Genomic DNA, 12,583 nt, shown 5'->3' with positions numbered 1-12,583 from the left:
ACAGGTACTTTATTAGAAAGAGTTCTGCAAAATCCAGTTAACATGTCCACTGATCAGAGAACCTCTTATCGGAAATGGAGTATTAGCTGCTTTTCGATCATGAAGCTACATCACCACTTTTACCATGCATAAAGAAAATTTATGCCAAATGTCATAAATTATGATTAATATAGTTGGACTTTATTTCAAATCCTGTCAAAGAGATGAAAATAGTCTATACTTTTTACTCATAGCTGTATTCCATTTTAACTGTCAGTCTGTTTGTTGATGATCAAATAACATTAGACACTTTAGCCACTACACTATATCTGCTTATAAACTTACACTCATATAATATATATACATATATATGAGATTTTGCTAAAGAGACTTAGGCAAACTATGCCTATTATAAGAGGGTAGCTTAGTTAAACACAATGTAAAGCATGCTTATACTATACTTACCTTTAAGGTCGAGAGTTCAATCCTAGCTGATGACAAGTGACAGATGTGTAACATGTTTCAATATAAAACTCGCATAACTAACGCAATACTCTAGATATCAAGCTTGGCAAGCAGAGCGATCCAAGGCCAAGGCCAACAAGAAGGCGATGAAAGCCAAGGCCAAAGCTGCCAAGGCTGCGCGTGCCAGAGCTCGTCTTTATGGCGAAGCTTATGAGCTAGACTTTACATGCGCTGGAGACCAGGAAGAAGCCGGTGCTGAGAGATCCAGTGGGAAGGGAACATTGCGGGTCTAGGATTGACGAGGAATTTTTCTTTGTACTCGCTGTCTCACTTGCTCAACCTCTCCACTCACACACGTTCAAGTACTATACTCAAATATCGATCACTGCTTGTTTGCACTATTACTCTGTCTGTTTTAGTCACTGAAGTGCTTGGTCATCTTTGCTGACTAATGTCTGCCACTTAAAAGAACAATAGCGAGGTAGGTTTCTATTGTCTTTATTATTTTTATTATCCCCCACTCTCTTTTGTTTTATCTAGAGTCATTTCTTATTGTTATGACTCACACTCCTATTATCACATTTTCTATTGTTATTTCTATTAAAGGCGCTTTTCTATTATTTAGATTTTCCCACCTTCTTTAGTATATAAACCCTGGAAGTCCACTTGGACTTTCAGAGGAAAATTGTTGCTCTTACGTTACAGAGCATTCTTCTCAACCCAGTAGTCGGTATATACTCAAGTTCATACTTACCTGAATACAGTGTTATTCAGGCATAGCATTATAGGCATCAAGGAAGTCATAACTCAGTCATCTGTCAATCGGTCATCTGTCAACTTGGTCACTTATTTCTTGGTCATTCTCTCTGTCTTATTATAAGACAGTCTTTCCCTCTTACTCACACACACACTCTCACACTTGATTACTACCAGATAACCAAGCGATTACTACAACGAATACACTGAGGAATATTTCCCGACTTTGTTCAAGTCCGGTGACCTCAGGAGGATTTTGTTTTGGTTTGTGTTTTATCCAAGACACCATTCTCGTCTGTCACAAGTTGAAGAATTAACTTTCAAACTCAGATGATTCTTGGTACCCACTGCTAATCTAGGTAGTGTAATGATTATTTATTTATTTTTCTAATATCTATACTTGAGAGTTCCTTAAGAATGATTTAAAAGAATATAAGAACAACTTAAGAGAATTCTGAGTGCTTTCTAGGAGTATCCTAGATGTACTTTAAGAGCACTCTAGGAATACCTGGGAAATTTGCCTAAAAGACCTTTCTTTGAGAGCACTCTAAGTGCTCTGAGTGCTTTAAGTGCTTTGAGTGCTTTAGGATGCTCTTAGAGTAACATGTCATTAAAGGTGTTTTTCCTGATGTAATCACATCTTCAGTACATACTTTACAATTCAACAATATTATAATCTCATCTTTCACAAAAAGACACAAGTGCAAATACTCTCACTTATAAACTCAAAGAGTTAAAAATAATATAATAGCTAAATAGCAGAAGCAAAATATGTTATGATGCAAACTATCATATAAAGTAAAGGGTGAAATATAACAGCCTTATAAATGCAACAGATTATTTCTCAGAACATTTTATAGATACTGTAAATTTTATGTGTATCTCAAAGTCATTCAGAGTGCTGCTGAGATATTCTGAGAAAGTCTGAAATTTCTAGAATTGCCCAAACTGCTTTCAGATACTTTAAGATGCTCTGAGACACTCTGAGAAAGTATATAGAATCTAAAACAATAGTGTTTTTCCAGATGAATAATCTGTGAGATATGCAGAACTCAGTAAGGTGCTCTAGAAAAAGCTCAAATTCTAAAAATAGCTCAGGCTGTGCTAAAGTACTCTGAGATACTCTGAGCTGCTCTGAGCTACTTTGAGAAAGTTCATACTCAGAGTAATCTAGAGCAAAAGTGTGTTTCCTGATGGATCTTTATTGATTAAAAAAGTTTCACCTAACTCTGATATATTGTGAGCCTCTGTGAGACTTAACACATGATATATAAGTCTCTGTCTCAGATATTGAGTGTACATATTTGACTATGCAGATGAATGCTCCATTAGCATCTGTGAGCCTGTGAGTACAATATTGATTAGGTACAGGCTTTATAAGTGCAATGTCCACTAAAAGGTAGGCAACATGTATGTTTTATTTATAAGGTTTATGTGCACTTAGTGTATGACATGAGTATTGCCAACCCACATGGGTTGTAAGTATGGATCTCCATGGGTATGGGTGTGAGTCAGCAGTGAGTAACTCATGGAAACTCATAGGCCATCTTACAGATTTATTATAGACATAGGGTTCCAGAAATGTGGTGGTAGCATAACTGTACAGTACCTCTATTAGATAATTCAAATCTGGTATCACACACAGCTCAGAAGATCCATTTCATCACTCCAAAAGCATGGCAGGTAATGGCACAAAGACTTGCATACTGCTATTGTACTATGACTCCCACACTGCAACCCATGGAATACCCATGATGGGTCGAGACCCATACTGACCTATAGCTAACTCATACCCAACTCATGGAAAATCCATACCCATGTGATGGGTATGGGTGTGGGTATATTTTGTCAGACTCATAAAATACCCATGCTAGATACTATGTACACTTTCTCTAAGTAAGAAGTGTGAACACCTCATCACATCTCATTTCTCTCCACATGTTATATGCCCTCATTTTGGTCTTGCTTTTTTCTACCCTCCAATCTTCTAGATCTCTTACTATGACCAGCTTTATTACTCCCACAGGTGCAGCTAACAAAGATACATTTGTGATCTAGTCCAGATCAGACTCTAGCAGCTCAGCAGGGCCTAACCTTCTAGAGCTGATGGCCCTGATAATTAAGGAAAAGAAAACCAAGAACTTGATGAGAATTGCTCATAATCGCAAGAGACTATCATTCCTGCTAATAAATTTCTTCTCTATATTATCTCCTATCTCTCTCTACCCACTTTTACATTACCTCCTACATCCATTTCTTTAACTAATAATTACAGTGAACCTCAATTATCTTCTAGCTTTCAGGGAAAAGTTCAAACCTTGATTAATACTTCACTATTTTTATCTGCTAATGCAATCTCTGATTTAATTTTGAAATTACTTTTTTCTGTTGAATGCGAGCACTCATTCTCTTTCATTTTCCATACTCAAAACTTCGAAATACACCCTTTTTATATTGATGTCAGTTAGTAAAGATATTCTTTGTGGTCATAAATAGTGATTTTAGATAAGAATCATGACTAATAAGCAGAGATAAGAATTATGTTTAAGAAGTAGAGATAATTCTTCAGATCATCCTGAGATAATTTCAAACATCATCTGAAGATCATTTACAAAACACAATTTAATGATTAACACTAGTTAGGATTGAACTCTCAACCTCATTGTAAGTTACATGATATATTTTCAACTCATGCTTTAGACCACTAGATCATCGAGCCTTGCAAGTTGTAAACCTTATATAAAATATCTGATCTTCTTTTTTAAAAGTGACCTAGTCAAATGCTAGCTTTTTAAAAAAGTAAGTGAGAAACTCACTTCAGTATACCTCCCAACTCAACCTCTATAATATATCTATGAAAGGTCTCAGTATAATGGTGACAGTCCAACTTTGGGATGTTCCATAAATTCACTCTATGTTCTATCTCTAGTGTTTCATTCTAAAACCTTTTAGATAAATAGTATAATAAACCATTTATCTAAAGAGATCATTTCCTGAGAACATTGGACCATCCCATCTTAACTTTGAGATGATCCATAGTTGGGACCTCTCAAAGCTATAAAACATGAAAGCATAAGGGTCAAAGACACTCATAATAAAGAATGTGGGTGAGCATATTGTCCATTTGCTGTGTCAATACTGAAGGCTCACTACTGAATGTCTTTTGATAAAATACAAAATACATTTTAAATAAGACAATATGAAACTTCAATGTAAGATTGAATGATATATTCTGAATCTGCATGCTATCTTCTCTATAGTCTCATACTTAAAAGGTGTTAGAATGAAATACTAGAGATAGAACATAGAGTGAATTTATAAGACATTCCAAAGTTGGAATGTCACCATTATACTGGGACCTTTCATAGATATATCATTAAAAAATGTAAAATGTCTCTTTATTATAAAATTTATAAGTGATCTATTAGTATATTCATGTCTGAAAGAGAGCTATATATTGATGTTATAATTATCAAAAATAAAGCTAAGATATAATGTCCCCACACTGAGATGTCCTATGTTAGGACCTAGCACTGTGTGACATGTGACAATATACAGGGAAGCTCATAGGATAAGAGAAAACTATGGGACAGAACTGGTCCATTTTCTGTTTCCAAGTTTCAAAATATACTTCCCAGTCCTGGGACAAGCCAGGTCTAGGACTCTCTCAAGGTTAGAACAGGACTCTAAAAAAAGGACCTGGGAGACCGTGCCAAAAGAGCCTCTTAGGTACAACCCTTTAGTGATTAAGTTCAACCTAAGAGGCAGAGTTGGGAGATACTCTGAAGTGTCGGACAACTTCTCTACGTGCAACATGTCATAGATGCCAGATTTATGTACCCATTTCTGAGATCAACTTTTTGGAAGATCCTGAATTCATATACTGTGGTCTGACCCTGTCCAATTGAAGCAGACTACAGTGCTTTGCACATAAAACTGTGTTCCCGATTTCGTAAAAGTTGTTTGTTTCAGCCAAATATGTAACAAACTCTAACCTATTCAAACTACCAGCACACACCATGTAAGCTACTAAGCACCTCCTCAACTGCTCAACCACTTACTGCTAGCATCCCTTTCGTGATGTACTGCACAGTACTATTTGAATCTGACATTTACCTAGAGCTCCTGAGCTTGTGTATATGAGGACTATAGCTGTTGAACAGAAATTCCTACTGACCCTCTGCCCAATCTATTTAGTTGATCTCAAAATCATAACTATCTGCTAGCCTGTGAGCCTCAGTCTGTGTGTGTAGCTATGCAACTCCAGATCTCTCTGTTTGAGGTCAGACATGACCAAACAACATACTGTGCATGGACCTGGGAGCAAATGTATAAAGAGAACAGTCAGGTCTTTATAGTACTTGGTTGTTTGTTGCACCCATAGCCCTAGTACATACTGTAAAAACATCCAATTTGAATGCTAGCTCATCTCGAGCCATTCCTAGGCACAGTCTTCACAGCCTGTCTACCTCTCAGAGTGCAGTGTCATGATGGATGATGTAATCCTGATGGTACAAAACAAAATAATTTTGGTGTGACATGCTGTGACTATTTGGCTATAATAAACAACTTTTACAGAATCAAGAATGCAGTTTCATGTGCAAAGCACTGTGGCACTCAGGTGTAAGCCTGCAGCTTACGACACCACATTCTTGTTTACGCATGTTGTCACAATGTTCGTCATATTTGTTATCGCGCCATCGGTTCAACTTACTTCCACACCATCATCACCACCTCTACACTTTGCTCCCGCTCCTCCTCTGTTATCGAGATAGATCTGCATACGCTACGTATCTCCCTTCAGCGCTCGGACTTCAATGAATACAGTCCCATCTAATTTACGTCTCAGATTGACTAAGAGTCGCCGTTCATGTTCTCTGCTTAGGGGTCCCAAACCCTAGCAGGGTTCCAGTTTTTTTAAATTTCCATGTGACTGTATGCTACACCGTTTCTGGCACACACTGTGTGCATACTGACACAGACCACTGTTACTGTAGTCAAGTCGGCGCGCACGACGAGACATCCAAAGACATCACTGCCCTACTACGGAAACGCACTGAACAGACAAACTGTCGCGCCGCACACCGTCCTCATCAACCCCACTGCAGACGCGGAGCTGTAGTGTCGCCCGAGCGCCAAACAAGTCTCGCGGGTCACTACTACCTACGCCGTCCTCTCCACTGTCCTCCATCTCAGAACAACGAACTCCATCTCCGATGATCGATGCACACAGTGCACCGCCATCAGCACCAGATTGTAATTCCATCGTATCATCATTGTCCTCCGAATCTGACTCCTCACTGACATCGCGCTATAACAACACGCACCCGACAATGAACATGCTGAATGCAGCCTCCATTGATCACCTCGCCCCAACCAAGGTTCCCATTCTCTTACCGGGTGACATTACCCCCGATGTCATGAGAGAGTATGAACACGCTTGCCTTGGGTACTTCGACCACAAGTCGATCGAGGACAATGTCCAAGTCCGCAAGATCATCGTGGGCTTGAAGGACTCTCACGTTCACGATTGGATTGCCGCTGACCACGCGTGCATACAGTCACTCACATTCAAGGAATTTATGACCAAGTTTCGCACCAACTACCTTGAAGAACATTGGGAAGAGACCACGTGTCGCGAACTCCTTGGCATATCACAGAGCAGCAGTACTTTCTGGGATTTTGCAGTTAAAGTCCAGGCGAAGAACTCTCTACTCAGCGGAACTGATTCTCACCTTGATGAGAAGAAGCTGCGCCACCAGATCGAGGCCGGAATGACAGAGCATCTTGCCAAGCGTTGCAATGCAGAAAAGGTCAATGCTGTCATCGATTTCCCCAAGTGGCTCAGTGAAGTCAAACACGTCGACAAAGCCTATCACGAGGACATCAAAGAATTCGAATGTATCGCAGGGTCTAGACGTGACCAAACTCGTCGGGTACAACCCCTTGGAGAGCCTTCCCGCCGTGGAAACACAGCCTCCACTGCCAACATCGCGCAGTCGGAGCTCAAACGTGCTCTGAAACTTACAGCAAAGGAACGTGCACTACTTTTCGATAACGATGGGTGCCTTCACTGCTGCAAGTTCTTCGCAGGCCACCGTGCCAATAATTGCCCCAACGACTTTCCTAGCCCCGTCGGCTATACCGAACTCACGCAGAAAGACGTCAACATGGCCAAGACATCTCACACACACACCGTTGCCGTCGTCGCCTCCACCTTGTCATCGTGTGAACAGTCAGCTAGTCCTGTTCCCGCTGTGCACCCTGTCACCGCAGTAATGGGATCTTCACATTTCAACTTCTCCGGACCATCCTCCAATGTGTCCAACGTCCTCAAGGACGAAGGATCAGATGATTCACGATCAGTAAGCACCACATGCAACATCATTTCCACCCATCGTGGCGTGTGCACCTCTGTGTCTGCTCCGATTGTAAACAATGATCTTGCTCCATTCCATATCCCGCACCTTCGCTGGTCATGCATCGCCACAGGACCTGCCGTCTCTGTTCCTCTCCCTATTGATGCACTTATTGACAATGGTTCTCACACAGTCTTGATTCGTGATGATTATGTCACGTCGCTAGGGCTGCGTCGTCGCAGACTGCCAGTACCTGAACATGTCGAACTTGCAATGAAGAATGGAGGAAAGAAAGTCATCGTCGAATTACGTGAATGGGTAAAGCTATCATTACATGATCTGTCTTCTCTTTGGTCATCGCGTGTCATCTGCGCTATTATTGCACCCGGTCTTTGTTCCCCTGTCATCCTTGGTCTCCCTTTTCTGCATCACAACCACATCATTGTGGACCACGAGTTTCGTACTGCAATTTGTAAAGACTCCGGCTTTGACCTGTTACACCCAGCTCCCCCTGTACCACCACCTCCTCGTCGCACTACGTTGAAAGAACAATTCATTAATGTATGCAAAACCCGCAAGGCCATCTCAGCTGAGTTAAAGACTACTTGTGCGACACATAGAGATGACCGTGAGCAGCACACAATAACACCCACCCCACACATTGTCGCTGCTGTGCGACAAAGACTCAAGGTTTTATCCACATCGCAATGTCTTGCTAACCTTGGGCAGGAAATCGTCGCTGAATTCTCTGACATTTTCTCCCCCATTCCACATATTGACGTGCTACCTACGAATGTTTACTGCTGTATTAAATTAAAGGACACCTCACACACCCTCACCACATGCTCATACAGCACACCGCACAAGTATAAGGAAGCATGGTCCACTCTGATACATGAACATCTTGAGGCTGGTCGCATACGTCCATCAAATTCCCCGTTCGCATCACCTGCCTTTCTGGTACCCAAGGCAGACCCAACTGCCTTACCACAGTGGGTTAATGATTACTGTGCCCTAAACGCTAACACTGTACTTGACAGTCACCCATTACCACAGGTCGAGGACATCCTTTCAGATTGCACCAAAGGAAAAATCTGGAGTAAGATGGACATGACTAACTCCTTTTTCCAAACCAGAGTTCACCCAGACGACGTACACTTGACCACTGTCACAACAACTCTGAGACTCTACGAATGGCTCGCGATGTCTATGAGCCTGCGTAACTCTCCTCCAATACACCAACAGCGGATGACTTCTGCACTCCGCACGTACCTTGGCAAGTTTTGCCACATTTACCTCAATGATATAATTATTTGGTCAAATTCTGTTGATAAACATGCCGAGCACGTATGTCTTATCCTCAGTGCACTCCGTGCTGCGAGTCTCTACTGTAACCCGAAGAAATGCAAGTTTTTCGTATTACAGCTCGATTTCCTCGGTCATCGCATATCGGCAAATGGCATTGAAGCGCAAACTTTCAAAGTGGATAAGATTCTTGTGTGGCCACGTCCGAAATCTGCATTGGATGTTCGCTCGTTTCTCGGCCTCATTTGCTACATTGCTGCCTTTTTGCCAAAGCTCGCAGATCACACCTGTGTGCTAATGCCGCTGACCACAAAAGATGCGAAATGCTCCTTCCCTGACTGGATGGAGGCTCACCAATCTGTGTTCGATTCAATCAAGGCCCTTATCGTGAGTCGTGAATGCCTCACCGTCATCGATCACAACAATCCGGGAAACAACAATGTCTACATCACCTGTGATGCTAGCGACTGGCAGACCGGAGCAACATTGTCCTTTGGTCCTACCTGGGAACAAGCCCGTCTCGTAGCATTTGATTCCATGCAGCTCAAAGGTCCAGAAAAGAATTACCCAATCCATGAGAAGGAGCTGCTCGCGGTGATCCGCGCACTTAAGAAGTGGCGTGCAGATCTCATGGGTATGCTGGTCTATGTCTACACTAATCATCGTATGCTAGAAAACTTCGATTCTCAAAGAGACCTCTCCAGGCGCCAACTATGTTGGCAGGAGTTCATGGCGCAATACGATCTCACCATTGTCTACATCCATGGAGAAGACAACACGGTCGCGGATGCTCTGTCTCACTTGCCTCCAGATATCTTCCCTGATGAACGCTCCAACTTGCCAACACATGAAGTTTGGAATGCTACTTCTGTAAATGCTGTTCTTTCGATCACAACGGACACCACGGTGCTTGATGAAATCTGCCTCGGATACACCACTGACGAATTTTGCATCAAACTAATAAACAGTGCACCTCAATCCCTCGGCGTACAGGAAGCCAATGGACTTTGGTATATCGGTGACCAGCTAGTCATCCATCATGTCAGCGACCTGCACGAGAATTTGTTCCGCCTTGCGCATGATGTGTCCGGACATTTTGGCGCAGATAAATCATATGCCCTCCTCCGAGATGCTTACTACTGGCTGAATATGCGGCGCGACCTCAAGACCGCATACATTCTCTCCTGCTCTGACTGTCAGCGCAACAAGTCAAGGATGTCGCATCCCACCGGGCCTCTCCATCCACTGCCTATCCCCGATGATCACGGTGACAGCATTGCGCTTGATTTCATTAGTCCACTACCTCTCGATGAAGGCTATGATTGCATTTTGACCATTACAGACCGTCTACACTCTGACATGCGTATCATACCGACAAACACCACGATCACAGCACAGCAATTGGCAGTTCTTTTCTTCAATAATTGGTACTGCGAAAATGGTTTACCCCTAGACCTTGTCTCTGACTGCGACAAGCTGTTTATCTCTCGATTCTGGGACGCGCTTCACAAGTTGACGGGAGTCACCCTCAAGCTTTCCACTGCATATCATCCACAGACCGACGGCATAAGTAAACATTCTAACAAAATGGTCAACCAACTCATCTGATATCACGTCCGTCGTAACCAGAAGGGTTGGGTCCGTGCACTCCCTCGCGTTCATTTTGATATTATGAACTCTGTTCACGCTTCGACCGGTTTCTTTGGCTTTCAATTGCGGCTCGGTCGATCACCGAGAATCATCCCTCCCTTGGTCCCGGCACACTGCTCTGACCTGTCTCCAGCCAAAACTGATGCTCGCGAAATCATCGAGCGTATACAACTCGACGTCGCTGAAGCCAAGGACAATCTCCTGGCCACTAAGCTCCATCAGGCACATTTCGCTAACCTACACTGCGCGTCGGAGCATAATTTCAAACTAGGCGACTGCGTCATGCTGTCAATCCTTCATAGGAGATCCACCTATAAGAAAAAGGGCGAGCGATGCGCCGCTAAGTTCTTTCCTCATTTCGACAGACCGTACACTATTACTAACATTCATCCCGAGACATCAAATTTCACTCTCGACATGCCAAATGACCCCAACATTTTCCCCACTTTCCACTCCTCCAAACTCAAGCCATACCACGAGAATGATGTGTCGCTGTTCCCATCCCGCAAACTGATACCCCCCGGCCCACTCGTCACCCCCGATGGGCTTAAGGAATACTTCGTTGACTCCATCATCGACTCAAGACATCGTGGTCGCAGTTGGCAATATCTCGTTCGTTGGTCTGGCTATGGCCCTGAACACGATTATTGGATTGCGGCATCCGAACTCGATGAATGCAAAGTGGTGGATCATTGGATAGCATCGGGTGGGGATGGGCCAACCACACGGTAGCTTTTTCCCACTGGGTTTTTTAATGCACCCGATGTCGGCGCCCGGTTGATGTTGTTTCTCCATTTTCCTTCTTACTTACTTTTTGATTTAGTCGCCGAAAGGGTGTAAGCGTGCAGCTTACGACGCCACATTCTTGTTTACGCATATTGTCACAATGTTTGTCATATCTGTTATCGCGCCATCGGTTCAACTTACTTCCGCACCATCATCACCACCTCTACACTTTGCTCCCGCTCCTCCTCTGTTATCGAGATAGATCCGCGTACGCTACGTATCTCCCTTCAGCGCTCGGACTTCGATGAATACAGTCCCATCTAATTTACGTCTCAGATTGACTAAGAGTCACCATTCATGTTCTCTGCTTAGGGGTCCCAAACCCTAGCAGGGTTCCATCAGGCCATAGATGTAGCAGTCTTCTGGAAATTAATTAAATTAATTCAAATTAATTCAAATGAAGAGGAAAACTCACCAAACAGTGCATGCTATTATGAACTTAGGCTGTCCAGTGATACTGTGAGTGTCTGTCAGTATGTCTGCACTACTACATCAGAGAACATTGCATAGGAATTGAGTCATAAAATTAATTCTCCACAGCTGAACATGCAAATTCTCCATATGTCAAAACTGTTACTCAACTCAGTCTCTGATGATGCCCTGTGCACAATCCTCCCTACACTAAAAATTATAGTGGTAATGTGCACAATTATTTTCTTCCTTGCCCTGTGGGCAAGACAATCATTGTATACCCACAAGAAATGCAGAGATTGCAGTCCATGTATAAGAATCAATATTCAATTCTGCAGGTAAATCACTCAGAAAAAAATCTGCATACTGTACACCACACTTCTACATATTATACTAAGCAAGTTACAAGTAGTCAAAAGGTCCAATGAGCAGTCTATAGGCAAGGAGTTGAATAAATTCATGGAAATTTTCCAAACTGGTTGCTGCACAAATTTGGGAGTGAATTATAAGAAGAAAAAGAAGAAAACAGTATATTCACTAAGCTTGTACACTGGAATTGCCTATCAGGTGGCAAACAGGTGTGAAGAAAGAGCACGAGAGCCGCAATTTGAGTTGCAATACATTCAAGCTGGTTCCTCAACTTACAGCTTTGTTTGGTTGTGTTACACCACCACCATATCAAGTAAGTCCTCCATCTAAATGCAGTATATCAATTCAAACTCAGTTATGTCTGGGTACACTAGTACTACACCTATTGCCTGTGCGCCAGCACTGTAAGTACGACCAGGTGAAGAGGGCACTGTACAGCGCGTATGGCACCAGGAAAACCCGACTTTTACTTATGGCACTTAGTCCGACTTTTTGTACTTTTT

General features: G+C 42.6%; 1 protein-coding gene across 1 annotated transcript; it reads left to right on the top strand.

Moving 5' to 3' along the window:
• Nucleotides 1-6,416: 6,416 nt before the first annotated feature.
• SCP_1301380 (reverse transcriptase-RNase H-integrase) lies at nt 6,417-11,246 on the top strand (the record flags this gene model as incomplete). Its single annotated transcript, XM_027763435.1, has 2 exons — nt 6,417-10,434; nt 10,648-11,246. The coding sequence occupies 2 exons, from the start codon at nt 6,417-6,419 to the stop codon at nt 11,244-11,246; spliced, it is 4,617 nt and encodes a 1,538-aa protein (XP_027619236.1).
• Nucleotides 11,247-12,583: the final 1,337 nt, after the last annotated feature.

The sequence above is a fragment of the Sparassis crispa genome (assembly GCF_003851025.1).
Source record: "Sparassis crispa DNA, contig_000012F, whole genome shotgun sequence".
Lineage (NCBI taxonomy): Eukaryota > Fungi > Basidiomycota > Agaricomycetes > Polyporales > Sparassidaceae > Sparassis > Sparassis crispa.
Note: the sequence above shows the minus strand (reverse complement) of the source record. Positions and strands in the feature narration are given on the sequence as shown.